This window comes from Tetrahymena thermophila (genome assembly GCF_000189635.1).
Source record: "Tetrahymena thermophila SB210 genomic scaffold scf_8254580, whole genome shotgun sequence".
In the NCBI taxonomy this organism is placed as follows: Eukaryota; Ciliophora; class Oligohymenophorea; order Hymenostomatida; family Tetrahymenidae; genus Tetrahymena; species Tetrahymena thermophila.
Genome location: NW_002476351.1, coordinates 386,266 through 404,337, shown reverse-complemented (window position 1 = coordinate 404,337; position 18,072 = coordinate 386,266). Strand labels below are relative to the sequence as shown.

Sequence of the window (18,072 nt, the reverse complement as noted above, 5' to 3'; positions counted from 1 at the left end):
ACCCCAACCCCAACCCCAACCCCAACCCCAACCCCAACCCCAACCCCAACCCCAAAATTTTATGATACTAATTTAAAGAAAAGTTAGCAAAGTAAATATTTATTTTTCTGATTATAATTCAAAATAAAAATGCAAATTTAAAAAAAACAAAAATACTTCTACTTTTATTTAAAATATACTCTAGAATATTCTGTTCTATGAATAAGTTAAAAATCGTTTGATAATTTTTAAAATAAAATTTGAAAATATTTAAAAATATAAATTAAAAGTGAATAAAGAAATTTTAAAATAATTGTTTTGATTCTTTCTTTGCTTGTTTGTTTGCTTGTTTGATTAATTGATAGAACAAAAGATATGCCTGATTAAATTAAAAAATGAATATCTTGCTTGATTTTGCTGCTTAAGAGTATAAATTTTGTGATAATTTTAACCTTAATTAATCAAAAGAATATTTTATATTATAAAATAAAGTGTCAAATATAAATAAATACAAAATCACTGAAAAGGTTATTATTCAAAAGATAAGCAACAAATAATTAAAATAGTTCGCCAAAAAACAATAAAATTAATTAATTTTATAAGAAAAAATTTAATAAATAACAAGCACTTAATATAAAGATCGCAGAAATGGACTGTTAAAGTATTTTATAAGCTATCACTCTTTGCGTTAAAGCTCATAGCTAGCAAGAAATTGTTAGTGGTTAAAGCGTTTTAGAGAAAAGCGCTTTTGAGCCTGGTTACCCTCAAAAATTGATGATGATTGCTGATTAAAATGAAATTGAAATTAATATCCGCTAATTTGCAGTTGCTGATTTAAAGAATAATATCAAGAAATATTGGAATCCTAGGGATTAAAAGGCCTTCAGATTCAGTTAAGAAGACAAAACTGTTGTTAGAAATAACTTGATGGATGCTTTGATTAGATCTGTTGAAAACAGAAAGCTCTACAAGCTTTACTGTAAAGTTATTTACGAAGTTTGTGGATATGATTATCCTGCTCAATGGCCTAATATCATTTAAGATGCAACTGCTAGAATGATGGCTTCTGAAAATCCCAGTGAAATTTTTGGATGTTGCCTTACTATTCAATAGGTTTTCGATATTTTGTAATATGACATGTCTGACAAGAGAAAGAATATCGAAGAAATTATTCCAATTGTCTTACCTGCCTTTTAAACTCTCATTTCCAAATTGATGGCTATTTACAACGCTGATAATGCTTATATCCTTAAGCCTATGCTTAAAATTTTCTTTATGTGTATCAGTCTTGATCTCCCCGTTAGTCTCTAAAATTATGAAGTTCTTGCTTAATGGATTAACTTCTTAAAGCTCCTCATTGACTCTGAAATGGTAATTATTCTATTTTTTTTATATTTTATAAATCTATTTAAAAATAAATGGAAAAAGCATTTAAAAATCAAACATTTTATCACTTTTGTATAAAAATTTTATATCCTAAACCACATTTTAGGCAACTACCTTAAAATAGCTATCATAATAGAAGTAAAAATCAAAAATAGCAAAAATACTTAGGTTTTATTAGTCAGATAGCATTTAAAGTTTGACATATGAATAAATAAATAATCAATGATCTATAATTATATTGATTGATTAGCGCTTTAAATAGTTCATAAATATAATAAATTTAATAGATTCACTAGAAAAAATAATCGCGGAATTTAAAAAAAAAATTATACCAATTTGTGAGTCTTATTAGAAATAACAAATTTTTTTAGATACAAGCGAAATTCTTTTAAAATTTCTAAAAATAACAATAATATTTTAATCTAAATAGCCATAAAATTTGACTATTCCTACTTAAGACGAAGATACCATTCTTAGTAGAGATAAGCACCCTCTTTGGAAAAATAAGAAATGGGCTGGCAAGATTTTCCACAAATTTATAACCAGATACGCTAACAGAGCAATTTGTACTGAAGAAAAAGCAAGTGCTATTGCTTAATGGTTAATTGATAACCATATGGGTAACGTCATGGAAAGCTTTATTAAATAACTCGTCCTTTCCCAAACAACTTTCGTAGGTAATGCCTGCGTTCATTTTGGTATCAAATTCTTGACCAAGGTCTTCAAGTACAAAGCCTTATTTGAAAGATTCTAACCTCATATTGAAACTATCCTTTATGAAACTCTCTTCCCTTTATTATGGATTAAGCCCAAGGATAACGAACTCTGGGAAACTGATCCTACTGAATTTATTAGATAAGTAAAAATATTTCTTATATTTTTCTTTTTATATATTAAAAAGGCTGAATGAATGAGTGCATTTTTTAGAAATACTTTATAATTAGGACTAAATGATTTTATTAGCAAATAGCCTTTTTTATTTCATATTTAATAATAAAGATGCAATTGATTTATTATATTTTTTTTGAAATGTTTAGGAAGATGATTTCATTAACACTGGTTTTGCAAACAACAAGAACTTAGCTATGGATTTAATTAAAAATATATGCTAAAACGAATTCAGCAAAAATACTTATCTTCATCAATTCGTCTAGTTCTGTGCTCAATATATTGACACCAACGCTAACCCTCGTAACAACTAACCTCTCAATCTTGCTATTAAGGATGGTATCTTCTTTGCCGTTGGTTAGTTAAAAGAAGTCATATTGAAGGATGAAATTCTTAAGAACTAATTAGAACCTCTCTTAGAAAAGTACGTCATCCCTGAATTCCAAAACGCTAATGGTTTAATTAAATCTAGAGCTTGCTGGGTTATTGGCAAGTATGGATACATGACTTTCCTTAACAACCAAAACGTTATTGCATCAGTTCAAGGAATAAGCAACTGCTTGAAAGATTAAAACTTACCAGTCAGATTTAAGGCCGCCTTAGCTCTTAATACAATTATGTCCCAAAAGCAAGCCCAAGAAATGATCAAAGGATATCTTTCTGAAATCTTGCGTATTTACTTAAAGCTTATGGACGAAATTGATAGTGAAGAACTTGTTGCAGCCCTCGAAGGTATTGTTGAGTAATTCTCTAGTGAAATTGGTCCTTTTGCTTATGATTTGTGTGTTCACTTATCTTCTGCTTTCTACAAGTACAAAAGCAAAGACAACGAACCTGAAAATGACGATGATGGTGAATGCTAACTCGCTGCAGGTGGCTGTCTAGATGCTATCGGAAAGATCCTTAACTCTCCCATTACTCCTGACGTCCTTAAAAAATTAGAAGATGTAAATAATTTATTACTTTTTATTATTCTACTAGGTTATTCAAGCAAGATATGCCGTCTTTGCACTAAAAATTTTTAAAAAGTGCTGATTAAATTATTATTAATTAAATAAATCATTTTGAAAAATAATTTAAAAAATTAATCATTTTTTGGTCTAAATTAATCGATAAAAATTATAAAAGTTGTTTAATTTAAGCTAAAATAAATTAAATTTTTAAATATTTATTTATTTAGGTCGTTTTACCCATCTTAAATACTTGCTTGATTGATGACTAATGTGATTATATGGATGAAGCCCTTTACTTATTGTAATAACTTACCTTCAGATCTACTGCTATTGATCCCAGTTCTTAATTATGGTTCTACTATCCTGTTTTGATTTACATCGTTATTGGTAAGGATGATGCTGACTTAAATCTTGCAAATCACTTAAACTAAGAATAAAAGCTTTTACTTGAAAGTGCTATTAATGGTTGGGGCCCTGAACACACAAACGAAATCGTTATCATCTTGAAGAATTTCATTCAAAAGGGAGGAGATTTCTTCTTCACTGCTAACGACTTATTTGGATAAAGATTTATTGATTTAATTTTCTTGTTTGTCGCTGGAGTTTATAAAAAATGTATTGAAGGAGGTTTCGATGATGATGAAGAAACAGGCATGAAAAACTGTCTCACAGTCCTTTACTGCTTAATCGAGAACAATCTCTAAACTTAAAAGTTAAGCAACGGAGTTCTCCAATAAATTATTTAATTAACTCTCTAAAATCTTAATACCAATAAAATTAAGAACGATGTCATCGTTGCTAACTTAGAAACTCTCTGCATGTGTTTCTATTACAATTCTACTGAAACTTTTGCTATTTTAGTCAATTCTTACGGTATTCCCATCGTATAAGCCCTTTTCTAAAAATGGTTCAACGTCTTAAAGTAGTTCAAGTCAGATTTCTCCAAGTAAAGATTACTACTTGCCTTCACTTCTATTTTGGGTTGCCCTGCTATTCCTGAAGAAATCAAAGTCATCACTCCCTAAATTCTTAAGCAATGTGTCAGCATTACTTCAGAAATCGTCAAGCTCCGTGAAGAAGAAGATTTCGAAGACTGTGATGATGACGAAGAAGAAGATGGCAAAGGAGAAGGAAAAGACTTCCAATCTACTCTTAATCAACACATCTAAAATGTTTAGAACTACACAAAATCCCAAGTTTAAGGTGCAGCTGAAGAACTAGATGATGATGACGACTTTGATGATGACTTTGATCCTCTTGACAGATACAACTACAATTACAAGTAAATACTAAAAATTTTACAATATTTTCTATTTTATTAATAAATACTTCTTTAATTAATTAATAGTTATAACTGTCCTCTTGAAAATATCGATGAAATCTTAGTTTTAGAACAATAACTCTTAAATATAGCTCAAACTAATAGCCAATACTATGGTGCTATAACCTCTATTTTAACCGAAGAAGATAAGCACTCTTTGCAAAATAACATCCTTGAATCTAAGAGATAGTATGAAGAATATTTGAAGTCAAAGTAAGAAAAAGCTTAAGGCCAAAACTGATTTGGATTGATTACCTTAAGAATAATTACTTCAAAAATTACATACAGCAAGCAAGCAAGCAAGGAAGCAAGCAATATTTCAAACTCTAAATATCTTTTGATGATTTCTATTTATTTTAAAATATTTGAAAATAAAATTTCTTATAAATTAATTATTCATATACTTATATATTAATACATTTTAATAGTTATAAGATCATCCATGTTATTAATATTCTCATTTTGTATTATTATCTATCTATTTTTTTCTATCACATTTCAATCAATCAATCAATCAATCAGTCAGTCAGTTTAATTTTATTTTTAATTTATAAATTCAAACATTACTTAAATTAATTTAAATAATATCTTGTGCTATTTCTTCAAAAAAATTCCTTTTAGAATTTTTCTGATCAATAATTAATTAATAAGCATTTAAAGTAATCCTGTATTTAATATCTAAAAAATAAATACAAATAACAAAAATACCTTCAACTTACTTTCAAATCAAATTTTTGATGAAACTCCTAACTTTATTTAGTTTCAATTCATATCAAAATCCTTAAAGAAACCCTAAAAGAAAATAACCTTCAAATATAATTTTTCTTTTTTATATACTGCATTAATGAAATATAAGATTAAAGTTAGCTGATCTTAATTTTATTTTGAAAGATAAAATCAACTAACATAATGGTTTATTATATAATAATTAATTGTCTAGTGAGAGAAATGATAAATACTGCCATATATATTTACATTTATTTATATTTTTAAATACATAATTTTTTAAATTTTATAAAAAATGTTTCAAAATCAAAATAATCTTTGGCATATATTTGAACTGATTAATGCAACTAAATTAATTTTTGAAGTAAATATAGTTAAATCTGATTATTAATCAGTTAAAGTAATATAAAATTTTAACTTTACTTTATAGATATAAAATCATTTATTATAACATTTATCAATCAATTATTTTTGGTTTTAATTTTTCATTAGAGAGCAGGAATGTAAATATTTTGGATGTCTTCGGTTGAGAATCTTAAATGATCGCCATCAATAGTTATAAATTCTACTTTACCAGCATCATAAACTGTCTTCAAACCAAACAAATCCTAGGTGAAAACATCTTGTTATTCGATTCCAACAACAGTTTTTCCATCAGTTCCATAGAAGGAGAACCAAGCAGTTTCCTTGGGATCAATGACGGAGTCCTTGCTGAACATAGTCAATTAAACTTTTTCGAGGGCAACAAATCTGTCCTTGTAAGTTTGATTGACTTATCTTTCATTGTTAACAATAGGAAGGAAAATGCTGTGTTTTAAATAAGTGTTATAATGCTTAGGGTTTCTGAAGTAACCAGCAGGACCAACAGTCTTTTAAGCGAGAGGAGTGTAAACAAGATCATCAACAAGGCCATTTAATATGTTACAGAAAATTCCCTTATGGCATTTAGGAATAGTAGCAACACCCATTTGAGGACCACCAATAGAAATAAGACGAGCAACACTGCCTCCAAAGTCACAAGTTTCAATGATACCTCTTGCGATAAGACCACCTTGACTTAATCCAAGGACATTAATTGTTTTACCTTAAAAGTTAGGGTCTTGTTTAATACTATTGCAAGCATTTTCTACTTATTTATCAAATCTCATAAGAACACTAGACATAGCACCGTTTCCAATTTCAACACATTTAACATATGCTCCATTAACACCAGCAGCAATTTACTTAGTGAAGGACTATAATTTAAGAGGAATTGATGAATATTTTGTGCAAATTTTAGATCAAAAATTGAAATATTGTTAAAATAATAACTTATTTGAATAAAATTATTAAATAAATAAAAGTGTTATGAAGTATGTTACCTTCATACCAGGGTTAGCACATGCATCACCGAAACCGTGGAAGATAGCGACAGGATTTGAAGCAACTGCGAAGCCAATTAAGCAGATAGTTAAAATAATCTTATTCATTTTTGTTTGATTATTATTTAAATTAAAAGAATATTTTGTTTAATAATTAAATATTTGAGAGATTTAAAAGATCTTACAAATAGATTAAAGGTGATTTTCTACAGAAAATAGCTATCAACACTTAAAAAAGGAATAATCATGAATAAGAATGTAATTTATAATTCATAATTAAACATAACAATATAAAAGAATTACCAATAACCATGATTAAAATATACAAAATACGAGATAAACGTCATTATTTGCTAAATAAGCAAGCTTATTCATATGCCTCTTTCATTTAATCACTCAATTTCAAAGTAAGATAAAATTTAAAGAATATCAACTTTATATGATTCACTCAATAATAAAAAAAAGTGTAATCTTGTTGTAGCATATTAATTTCAAATTCCAAATTATAAAATTACAGTTTCTGAATACATAAACTTCAATAATATTAAATAAATAAAATATATTTTTATTTCATTTCTTCATTTTATTTTTTTTGTATGTATTAAATTCGTTTTTATCATTTCAAGAATAAATTATTTAACATTTAATTGTTACATTTAAAAAAAATTATTTATAAATAAATGTAAAAAAACATTAATTTTTTTTGATGTTCTAATTCTTTTTACATAAACTATAAATAAATTAAACTTCATAAGAAAAATAAATCTAATTTAATAAAATTAAATTTTGATAAAGCCAATAATTTATTAATAGCTTTTATGCTAAATAATATTTTCCCAAATTATAAAATTGCTAAGTTTGTAGTTTGTTATTATACATTTATTAGATTTCCCTTTGATTGTATTATTAATGTTGGTTTTTATTATTTTGTAAAGATTATCATAAGTTATACAATTATTTAGTTATTCTTTTAAAAATACTAAATAATTTAAAATAACTTATTAAAAAAATTATTAAAATGTATTTAAATTAAATTTATCAAAACTAAAATTTTTTATTAACAAAGAGAATTATTCAAAATAATGTTCTATGTAAATTTGAATTCAAATAATTTATAAATACTTGGACCTAATATATATGATTTATATATGTTAGATTTCAGATAGAAAAAAGTGAATTATATTTTTATTTAAAAAATATTTTTTTATTAAAAATAGTTAATCCTATATTTTAAATTTTAACATTAAAAAATTATATTATTTTATAACTTTCTGTTAAATAAATAAAGATTTTTTAAATTTCATAAAAATAAAAGTAAATCAATTATTAAAAAGTAATATCAAAAGAGGAAGAGAAAGAAACAGCTAAATATTTTTAAAATCAGATAATTTATGAAAGTAGACAATTTTTTTACAAAATTAGAAAAAGTAATTATTTTATTATAAAATATTAAAATGTGAATGAATTAAATAAAAAGTAGAATGTTCAGAAATTATTTGCTTGAATAATTTATGTATCAATCAATATTGAATAATCATAAAAATTAATTGTTTTATTTTTAATTTGAAATAATGGATTATAGTGCACATGAATAAAGGAGTTATAAATTATTATTAATTCAACTCAGTAATTGAAATTTTTAAACGCCTTTGAAAATATAATCAGCTCATATGATTAAAATTATTAAAGTTATAAATATTAATTAGTCAATATATTATCTTTTAATATTTTACAGACAGGTGGATAATAATTTAAAATATTTTTTTATTTTAAATTTATTAATTTCTATATTTAGATTTATGATTTAAACATTTTTTAAGATTTTCTTTAAAAAAAATAGATAATTTGGTTATTGAAATAAAAACATATTTTAGTAGTCAAATGAATTAATTGCATTTTTAAGCTAAAGAAAATATTTAGCAAGAAATTTCAATGCTATTTAACATCTATTAGAGACCATAAATTATATATATATAATATTTGAAATTACGCCAAATTTTAGAAAATTTTAATTTTATTAATAGGATTTGTTAAATCTGATAAACTTTAATAATTGATTAAAGAAAATTGTTTGTAATTTGAAATGGAAGTAGATTTTCAACAAAATAATTAATAATTTAATGATGACGATGATGAGTTTTCATTGAAAAATGCTATGTCAATAAAGAAAAGATCTTATAGGTTAGAAATTAGGAAAAAAAAGTTGCAATAAACATTCAATAAAACCAGGAAACTAAATTTTTAAGACTTATCTAACTTAAATGAATATAGCAATAACTAATTAAATAGTATTTAGCCAAATCCACAATAATTTAATAATATTTAATCTATTTAGTAGTAAAGCGATATGGTAGAAAATACTTATTAATAGAATAATTAATAAATGTAGATTTGCTAAAAAGAATTAGATTTTAAAGCAGAATATGATAGAATTTTTTAATTGGTGAATCAATTAAATAGTTATATTTACAATTTTGATCCTGCTAATAACGCTTAGCTTGATAATGTACTCCAATAAATACTAAATGAGTATTTGATTAATGAAAAACCTCCTGAAGTTATTAATATTCTTAAATAACTGTTTATACACTTTAGTCTTCACCTTCTCATTAAGAATACATAAGTAGATTTAGCTACTAAGAACACAGCTTTATGGTGCTTAATTAATTTATCCCATCTTCCTAACGATTAGCATGAAGTGATAAGAAAACTAATAGATTAAGATATCGTATCTACCCTTAAAGCTATTTTAAAAGACAATAAAAACAGTATGCTCTTTGAAAATGTAAGCTCAAATTTAAAAAAAATATGTGTGGCAAAAGTTAATTTAAAATTTTTATGTTTTAGTTTAATTTAGAATGAGTGTAAAAAATATTTTTGATTCCAAAAATCTTTATTTTTACTCCACACAAATTTATTAAAATATTTTGATAAATTAATTGTTTTTAATGCTTAATAAAATTTAGGCAATATGGCTTGCTGTGAACATATCTTTGGAAGATCCCTAATACAGATATAAATTTTTTGAAGAAGGGTTTTTATTTTTCTTAAGCAATTGTGTTTAAAATATAGCTAAAAGGTAAATTACTAAATTAATAAATAAATAAATGATCCTATCAATATCATTCCACAAAATATTTATAAAATATATTATAGCATAAATTAAGGAGAAACAGAGATTGCTGATAATTTGATTAGAGTTATATTAAACTTGTCCACTACCATGCTAAGTATACATGATAAAATAGATGATGAATAAGTAAGTATTCTTTCACATAACAATTATTCTTGATTATGATAAGTAAGTAAATAAGATTGATTTAATATAAAATAGTTTAGAATCATTGCAAGCATTATGAATCTATGTTTGAAAATGGGCAAATCAGAGTATTTTAACTAAATTACTCATGGATTAACTTACTTGTTCATAGAAGATAACCCTCTTTCTGAAGCATAATTTAATATCCTATATGAGTGCAGATTCTTTTCATAATACTTTATATCTTGTATTTAGACTGATGAAGATATGGTTAATGTATCTTCTTTATACAAATTGATATCTTTGCAGGACTAAAAATATATAATGGTAAAAAAAATATAAATAAACGAATAATTTCTATTTAACTGATTTACTTTTTTAAAGCTTTTAGTGAAATAGGATCTCATTTATCCGTTATATATTATGATGAGCCATACTCTAAGTACTGTAAGGGAAAATATAGCGTTTAGTTTGTCAAACATGTTTATGAATGGAGAAAGCTTTATTTAAATTGCGAGCTAGTATATGTTAGATTCAAAAATTATTTCTCAGATAGAAGAAGAGGAAACGTTAGATGTATAGAAAGAGGCTATTTGGGCTCTTTCTACGTTATTGCAACATTAAAGTGATGAATAAAAAGAAGAGTTTTTGTCAAATAAAGAGGTTATTCATATTTTATGTGATTTTTTGAACAAAAAATATCAATAACTTCCTGATCAAATTTTAATGAAACTACTTGATTGTTTCATATCAATACTTGATTTTGGGGAAAAACTCACCAAAGAAGACGATTCATATGAATAAAACCCATTTTGGATATGTATAGACAGGTATTAATCTATTAGAACTTTAGATCATATAGCAATTGAAGGTTCTGAAGAAAATTAGCAAAGGGCTTCAAAAATAATTGAAGAATACAGTTGGACTAAATAATATGAATAAAATATTTTAAATTGAATATCTTTAAAAATGATTAAATACAACATCTAACAAATCTTTCTTAACCTTTCTTTCCTGCCTACCTATTTCAAAAATCTTAAAAAAGAATATTTAATTAAACTTTCTAAGTTAATTTAACTATTTATTTTCTTGTAATGAAACTGTATTGACTTATATTCCTAAAATCTTTAATTTTGTTTAAAAGTAAAAATTTATTACATGTTTTTATATAATAATAATAATTACAATAGCCACTTATAAAGTTAAAAAATAAACTAGCTATTTTAATATTTATTAAGTTTTTGAGAAAAACTAGAAAAAATTTAATGTAAATTTGCGATGATCTCCAATCGTATTGATATATAGAATTAAAATTAAAATTAAATTGAATAGAAAGTTAAATAATTAAAAAATAAAATAATAGCCTATTAATAAATATGAATGTAATTGTTGTAAACGGAAGCAAAGTTTCAACATAATATGGTGAATTCAATGCTTAAGAATAATCAGACATAGAATTTAACCATTTTTATGGAATGAAGGATAGGAGGAGTTGGGTATTTAATAATAAAAACTTCAAGAAAGATGTGAAAGAAGATGATAACTTAGATGATTAATCATGCTTCTAGTGTTAAGATGAAACTCAATTATCACAATTTTTAAAACATAATTATGTCTCCAAAATGGAAGAGGATTTTCAAAAAGATTTCAAAGTTTAACTGAGACAGAGAAGTTTTGATGATAAACATAACGGACTTGATTAAAATAAAAGCAAACAGGTTGCAGCCCATAATTTAGTCACTGATACTTAGATTGGGGTTCTATAAAAATAATAATAGTAGAACTAATATAAAAATCAAACTAGTAACTCTATTGACTCAAATGAATCAAGTATAGATGATTAAATTGACATTAAAGCCCGCCAAATAAATAAGACGAAAACACGTAGACAAGGATTGTGTAACGTTCAAAAGAAACTGATTGAAAATAATTTATTTGTTAAGCTAGGAATTAAAAAAGCTCTTTCTTTAGGAAAAGGTCTATCTCTCCTTTTCAACATTCATAAATTTATAAATAAACTAAAAAATATAAATGGTACTAAATTCAAAAATCTACAAAGAAGTACCTTTGAAATAATAAATGACGCATCAATGAACTACGACTATTATTACTACAGAAAGAGATTTACATAAGTAAGGAAATAGTTTTGTATTATTGCTGTTGTCTAAAATATTATTTTTTTTATTACAATAAATAAATAAATAGTCCCCATCATTCTATTAAAAATTGATGTATTACATAAAAAGTAAATAAAATTTCTTGATTTCTTGACAATTTAATAACAAGTAAATAATTATTAAATTGAAGGTTAGTCGTATAATTTGCTGTTGAAGAGTGAGTTTCTATAAAAAGCTTATAAAACTTTGAATGACTCTATTATTGTTCCTGTAAAATCATTTTTATTTAAGCTAAAAATTAATTCTTCAATTAGAATTCAGGTTTTTCACTTATTTGGGAAATAATAACAATCTTTGTTTTATTAAGACTTCTTTTGTATGTGCCTTTAATTATTTCTATCTAAGGAATTACTACTTAAACTATAGAAGGAGGTCTAGCTCAATTCCTTGATTCCTTCACTTAAATTTTTTTCTGTTTTGATATTTTTGTAAAATTTAATACAGGTAAATAAATTGATTGATTGATTCAATCTATTTTTTAAATTACCCAATCTTTTAATAATTTTAAAGCTATATATAAACGGGGTGAGCTTACAAAATAAAGAAACATGATTGTCAAAAAATATATTAAATCTTAATTTTGGTAAATAACAACTAATTAATTATTTAAAACTTCATTTTTATAAAAAAATACATTTTTTTATTTAATTCAATTAGGCTTGATTTAATTTTAGCTTTAATAATTATTTTGTAAAATGTATTCAACTTTAAGCTGATCATGATTATATTTCTTGTAAAAATAATTGACTTTTTGGAGGCTATTTCAAATTTAGAGTAAAACTATAAAATGAAGGATAAAACTCAAGCTTTCACTGATATTTTTAAACTTATTTTTAATATTCTATTTATTGCTCATTTGGTAGCCTGTATAGCGCTTCTTTCTGTTTATCTAGAACTACAATACAGTTCTAGCCAAAAGATTTGGATGATTCAATATATCAATGATGAGTGGTATATCAGGTACTTCAACTCCCTTTATTGGTCTGTAGTCACTATGATTACTCTCGGATATGGAGATATAGTCCCAATTACTATTGGTAAATTATATAATTCAAATATAAAGAAAATTTTTTAACTTTAAAAAGTGAATTTAAGTATTTTTTTTTAGTTGAAAAAATATTAGTTACTTTTATTGGATTGGTAGGATGCTTAGTGCTATCTTATTCGATGAATCAATTTGGTTTGATATTGAATGACTTATATAGAAAAAAGAAAGAATTTAAATAAAAGATGATATATTTAAATTAGTATCTTACAAACAGAAACTTAGAGAAGAATATTCAGCAACACGTTTTAAAATATTATAACTATGTTTACAATTAGCAAGAATTTAATAATCTTGAAGGTAATACACTTTTAAACTAACTTCCTATAAGTCTCAAGGAAGAAGTACTGATAAATTTATATAGCGATTTGATTAATTCAAAAAAAATATTTTCTCATAATTTTAGCAAACAATTTTTAACTAAACTAATGCTAAAAATGAAAGAAAAAATAATTTCTCCTCAAGAACCCTTATATAATTAAGGAGACTAGCCTGATGAGCTATATTTTATACTCAGTGGACAAAGTAAAGTAATTTAATTCAAGGATAGAAAAAGACATTTTTTTTAAAGTTTAGATCTTTTTAAAGACATCTGAAAAAGACAAAAAAGATCCAATATGCTTAATACAAGTAAATAAATAAATTGGATTATTTCAAATTATTTTTAAACCTCGAATTATTTAAAAAAAATTTTATAAAACACTTTTCCTAACAAAAATTAATCAAGTACTTTAATTTTAGAACTTATCATTTTTCATTTCAAACTATTTTTTAAACTAATTCTGTAATATCAATTTTTTTTGGGGTAAGACAATGGAATATAATAAAATATTTTGTAATTTTCTGAATTCAGTTTATTAAGGTTGAATATGAAAGATTAATAGAAATAGTCAATTTAATTATCATAACAAAATTAATTTATTTATTGATAGAAAAAAGGAGAATTGGTTGGTGAATTAGAGTTTTTTTCTTCTTTTTAAAGATAATGGAGTGCAAAAGCAATAAATGTAACATGTGTTGCCTACATAACGAAGCAAGATTTTTTGTAGATACTTCAAGATTTTCCTCTTGATAGAGTATATTAAAAAATAATTAATAAAAAGATTAAATAAATAAATTATTTTTAATTTTAGGAGAAGTTTAAGATGATTTAAGATGATTATGTCTTCAATAAAAAAAATTGTTTCTTTTCTTGCTATGGATGCTAAAAAACTGATCACACTTTAAATGAGTGTATTTAAGTCTTTTACCATGCTCCAAAATAAAAAATAATTAAATCTATTCAACTAAATTTGCCATAAATCCGCCTTAAAATCAAAAGAAAATCTAATAAATCATAAAAAGCTTTACTTATTTAAAAATACTCAGAACAGATATGCCTCCTTTATCAATAAAGCTTAGCTATTTAGCAATGTAATTTTTTATTTATAATTTATTTTATTAATTTAAAAAATAAAAAAATTTCTGAATTTAAATATATAAAAAATTTCTTAATTTAGCTGCTGCTAAGCTCTCTGCTGTATTTGATGTTCCTATAAAACACTATGGAACTCAAATGTCACAATAACAAGAAAATTACAGCATGCAAGTAAAATTTAATTTTTATTTAAAAATGCATTTAAAAAAAATATTTTTAAAGTTGGGAATCAGCATAGAAAAAAATAATAAGAAAGGAAATCTTTAAAAGTTAGAATTAACTTAACAAAAATTAGCCAAAGTTCCTTTAGCTTGTAATGAATCATAGAATACTAATTAGAGTCTGTAGCATCCTGAATCTTTACAAGTTTCTTCTAGCTTTCTTCCTTTTGATGTTAGTGCACCACCAAGTGCAACTTTTAATTAAAAAGAAAGAAAGAAAAGTTTACTGAATAGGACTTTTGATGATTAAGCAAATAGCTAATCTTCAATTTATAGAGAAAGGAAAAGTATCTTGGTCAATAAAAAACCTGATAGCTTAGAAGATACAAATAATTAGATAAAAGAAAATTTATAAAATAGGCAGCAATACACAAAAAAATTTAGCCAATTCTCTTAGATAGAACGACAATTAACCAACGAAGGAAATAAATCTAGAGAAGAAGATATAACTTACAAAAGCTAGGACGGCCAAACAGAATGTGTTAAAAGCAATTCATCAAACGATGAATAATCTGTGTTTACACCAGAATAATAAGATGGAAATTAATAAGTCTAAGTAACTTTAAATAATCCAAAAATAAAAGTTTAAAGTTAATCTATATCTTCTTTTGCTCATTAATCACTTTAAAGAATAAAAACTATTGACGTTAATGAAGATTACAACTCTAACTATCCTTTTCATTAAAATACTTCTAATTAAGTAGGTCAAAGTTTATTTATAATTGATAATTTCGATAGAGGAAATGATTTCGAAATATATTTCCCGAACAACAATAAAACTTAAATGATAGTATCTGCAAATATCAAAAGAAATTTTGATGCATTATAAAATATAAAAAGAAGAAAAAGGAAAACAAAACTTATTGAAACTTAGGAGAAAATTAAAAAAATATAGAATAAATATAGATAATAAAAAATTAACAGTATTAAATTTTAATGATAAATATATAGGTCAAATATTGTTTTCATATTATGAGGGGTATTTATTATCTATCTAATTGTTTTTAGTTTTAATCCAAAATTAAAAAGGCATTTAACTCTAGTTTAATTTGAAATTTAGATAAAAATGTTAATATCTAATATATAATAAATATTATTATTTTTATATTTAATTGTCTTTAAATCAATACATAAATTATTAAATATAATTAATATGTTAAAAAAGATGATTTTAAAAAATAAAGCATTAAAAATTAATAATTATCATAAATGGTATTTTTTTATTAAAAATAAATTATAAATTGAAAGAAAATATAATATAGATCAAGCAAACTATGAATAATATATGTGAATTGCCTAATAAACTCTTTCTTCAAGTTCTTAAAGTGCTTCTTAGTTAAGCCTATATATTTAAGCAAAGTCTCTAGCAACTTTTTTATAATCATCACCTTTATAGAGGGCAATTCTGCCTTTCTTACTAGTTGTAATATTGACATCTAAATACATGATAGGTTCTCTTTTCAAGGGAATTCTATTCATAAAGCTAAATTCTTGAGTTTTTGTAGGATTGGTCTTGACCCCTTTTTCTCTGTATTGTTACATCTGCTTATCCCAGAATTAATCCTTCTCAGTTTTGATACGTCTTGCCTTGGCCAATCTCTCAAGCTGAGTTTTTGCACCAGGAACATAATCAATAATATTTTTTTTATCTTGATTACAATGATCAATATGATCTAATTTTGTAATTTATGGGTGAAAAGAGTATTGTTACATTTCTTCTTCTTTTTATTTTTCCCTTTATTGTTAAATTTCTTCTTAAGATTTTTTGATTTCCTGAGCATTTTGATACAGTCTATCATGGACATTTGTTTGAAGTATTTTTTGGTATTTTGGTGACATTAAATTTTACTAATTATAATTTATTATAGGTTAAAATGTGCAAGAGTCAAGTTCTTCCTTTTACTTTAATAATGAGAAAGTATTTCTTTTTTAATTTAATAATTCTGCATGCTAAAAAAGCTTTTCATGTCGAGTGTTCTTCTTATTTTTATCATAAATATTCATTGTATTATTATTGTTTTTAGTAGGAGAAGCTTAGTTTTATAAAATGTGTTCATTTAATTCATAGGTATGAATGAGTATGTAAAAATAATTTAAGATTTATTTGAGATTAATATTGCTATAATTTAGTTACTTTATAAACTCTTCTGCATTTTGTTAAGTGCTTACTTTAAAATTATTAATTAGTTCATTTTATACTAGGGTTATCATAGATTCTTAGCAGAGCTATCTGTTTAAAAGGATTGCCATAATTTAATTTATGAATTAAGAATTTGCGAAGGGACTGTTACTTGAAAATTAAATAACTCTCCACAGTTACTCGCAATATTAAATCGATCTTTCAGAAGCTTCCTATTCCTTTTACTAATTTTGGTTATAAAGCAATCCTATTTCAATAAATAAACTTTAAAAGTTCTAAATAGAATATGATTTATTTGCATCATTTCTATTTTTAAGAATTAAAGCTTGCAATTTTTTTATGTCAATATTCTTAAGTTAATTTATCTATGCATCAGTTACTTCCTACTCAATAAAAGAGTTCCTTTGTTCTTACGAACCTTCCAAATTGATATTTTAATCTCCAGGTGATTAACTCAAAGATTCCTAGTATTATTAAAGTTTGATAGGAGACTCATTTTATTTACTCTCCTTATATTTTTGATTTGTTATCCTTTGCAAGATTATTTCTTTTCTACTACTTAGAAATTCTGCATGGCTATAAGGTTAACCAGGCGAATTGAGTTTTCTATCATTTAAAGAGTCAAAAGAATGATTATTTTACTTCATATTTTTTGTAATATTTTATAAACGTTCTTTTTTTAGTATTTCGTTAATTATGTTTATATTATCACACTATCTAAAAAAATTAAATTTAATCAGAAATAAGGAATTTATTTTTTTGATAAATTAATAATTTTTTATGATTGATTTAAACCAATAATTTTATTCGTCAAATATATCTTAATTTTTATTTGTTATTTAATTTATCTCAATCATAGTAAATACAGTCAAATATGTATGTGTATTAAAAAAGTTAATATTTCAACAGTACTTAGATCCATCCAAATAAATTATTGAACTAATTTTGTTAACTAACTAAAAATAATATTAATTTTTAGCAAAAATAATTATTAATGTAAAATAATTTATTTTTTTATTATGAAAAAAAGTATTTTTTTGAAAATTCTTAAATTTATAAAAAATAATTTGAATTTAGTTAATTCCCTCACCGACCATATTTATTGCACATATATATTTATTAAATAAATTTATAATTAGTTGTATTTATTATATAAATTATTAATATACAAAATTTTTTTAACAATTCAATTATTATTT

General features: G+C 24.1%; 6 protein-coding genes across 6 annotated transcripts; 4 read left to right on the top strand and 2 right to left on the bottom strand. All coding sequences in view use genetic code 6, as the record gives it.

Moving 5' to 3' along the window:
* Positions 1-627: 627 nt before the first annotated feature.
* On the top strand, positions 628-4,768 carry TTHERM_00591660 (importin-beta amine-terminal domain protein; the record flags this gene model as incomplete). The annotated part of the gene is made up of 5 exons (XM_001019975.3): positions 628-1,350; positions 1,796-2,224; positions 2,403-3,200; positions 3,434-4,488; positions 4,555-4,768. The coding sequence occupies 5 exons, from the start codon at positions 628-630 to the stop codon at positions 4,766-4,768; spliced, it is 3,219 nt and encodes a 1,072-aa protein (XP_001019975.3).
* Positions 4,769-5,738: 970 nt separating this feature from the next.
* Positions 5,739-6,722, bottom strand: TTHERM_00591650 (palmitoyl-protein thioesterase; the record flags this gene model as incomplete). The annotated part of the gene is made up of 2 exons (XM_001019974.3): positions 5,739-6,488; positions 6,615-6,722. The coding sequence occupies 2 exons, from the start codon at positions 6,720-6,722 to the stop codon at positions 5,739-5,741; spliced, it is 858 nt and encodes a 285-aa protein (XP_001019974.1).
* Positions 6,723-8,697: 1,975 nt separating this feature from the next.
* On the top strand, positions 8,698-10,830 carry TTHERM_00591640 (hypothetical protein; the record flags this gene model as incomplete). The annotated part of the gene is made up of 5 exons (XM_001019973.3): positions 8,698-9,399; positions 9,581-9,693; positions 9,771-9,873; positions 9,949-10,200; positions 10,258-10,830. The coding sequence occupies 5 exons, from the start codon at positions 8,698-8,700 to the stop codon at positions 10,828-10,830; spliced, it is 1,743 nt and encodes a 580-aa protein (XP_001019973.3).
* Positions 10,831-11,249: 419 nt separating this feature from the next.
* TTHERM_000591639 (cation channel family protein) lies at positions 11,250-12,144 on the top strand (the record flags this gene model as incomplete). The annotated part of the gene is made up of 2 exons (XM_012798577.1): positions 11,250-12,005; positions 12,079-12,144. The coding sequence occupies 2 exons, from the start codon at positions 11,250-11,252 to the stop codon at positions 12,142-12,144; spliced, it is 822 nt and encodes a 273-aa protein (XP_012654031.1).
* A 693-nt stretch (positions 12,145-12,837) lies between these two features.
* On the top strand, positions 12,838-15,673 carry TTHERM_00591630 (cation channel family protein; the record flags this gene model as incomplete). The annotated part of the gene is made up of 7 exons (XM_001019972.2): positions 12,838-13,087; positions 13,159-13,625; positions 13,684-13,725; positions 14,028-14,171; positions 14,229-14,508; positions 14,595-14,683; positions 14,735-15,673. 7 exons carry the CDS (start codon positions 12,838-12,840, stop codon positions 15,671-15,673), a joined length of 2,211 nt encoding a protein of 736 aa, XP_001019972.2.
* Positions 15,674-15,996: 323 nt separating this feature from the next.
* Positions 15,997-17,640, bottom strand: TTHERM_00591620 (hypothetical protein; the record flags this gene model as incomplete). The annotated part of the gene is made up of 1 exon (XM_001019971.2): positions 15,997-17,640. Exon 1 carries the CDS (start codon positions 17,518-17,520, stop codon positions 15,997-15,999), a length of 1,524 nt encoding a protein of 507 aa, XP_001019971.1. The 5' UTR covers positions 17,521-17,640.
* Between the last annotated feature and the right edge of the window lie 432 nt (positions 17,641-18,072).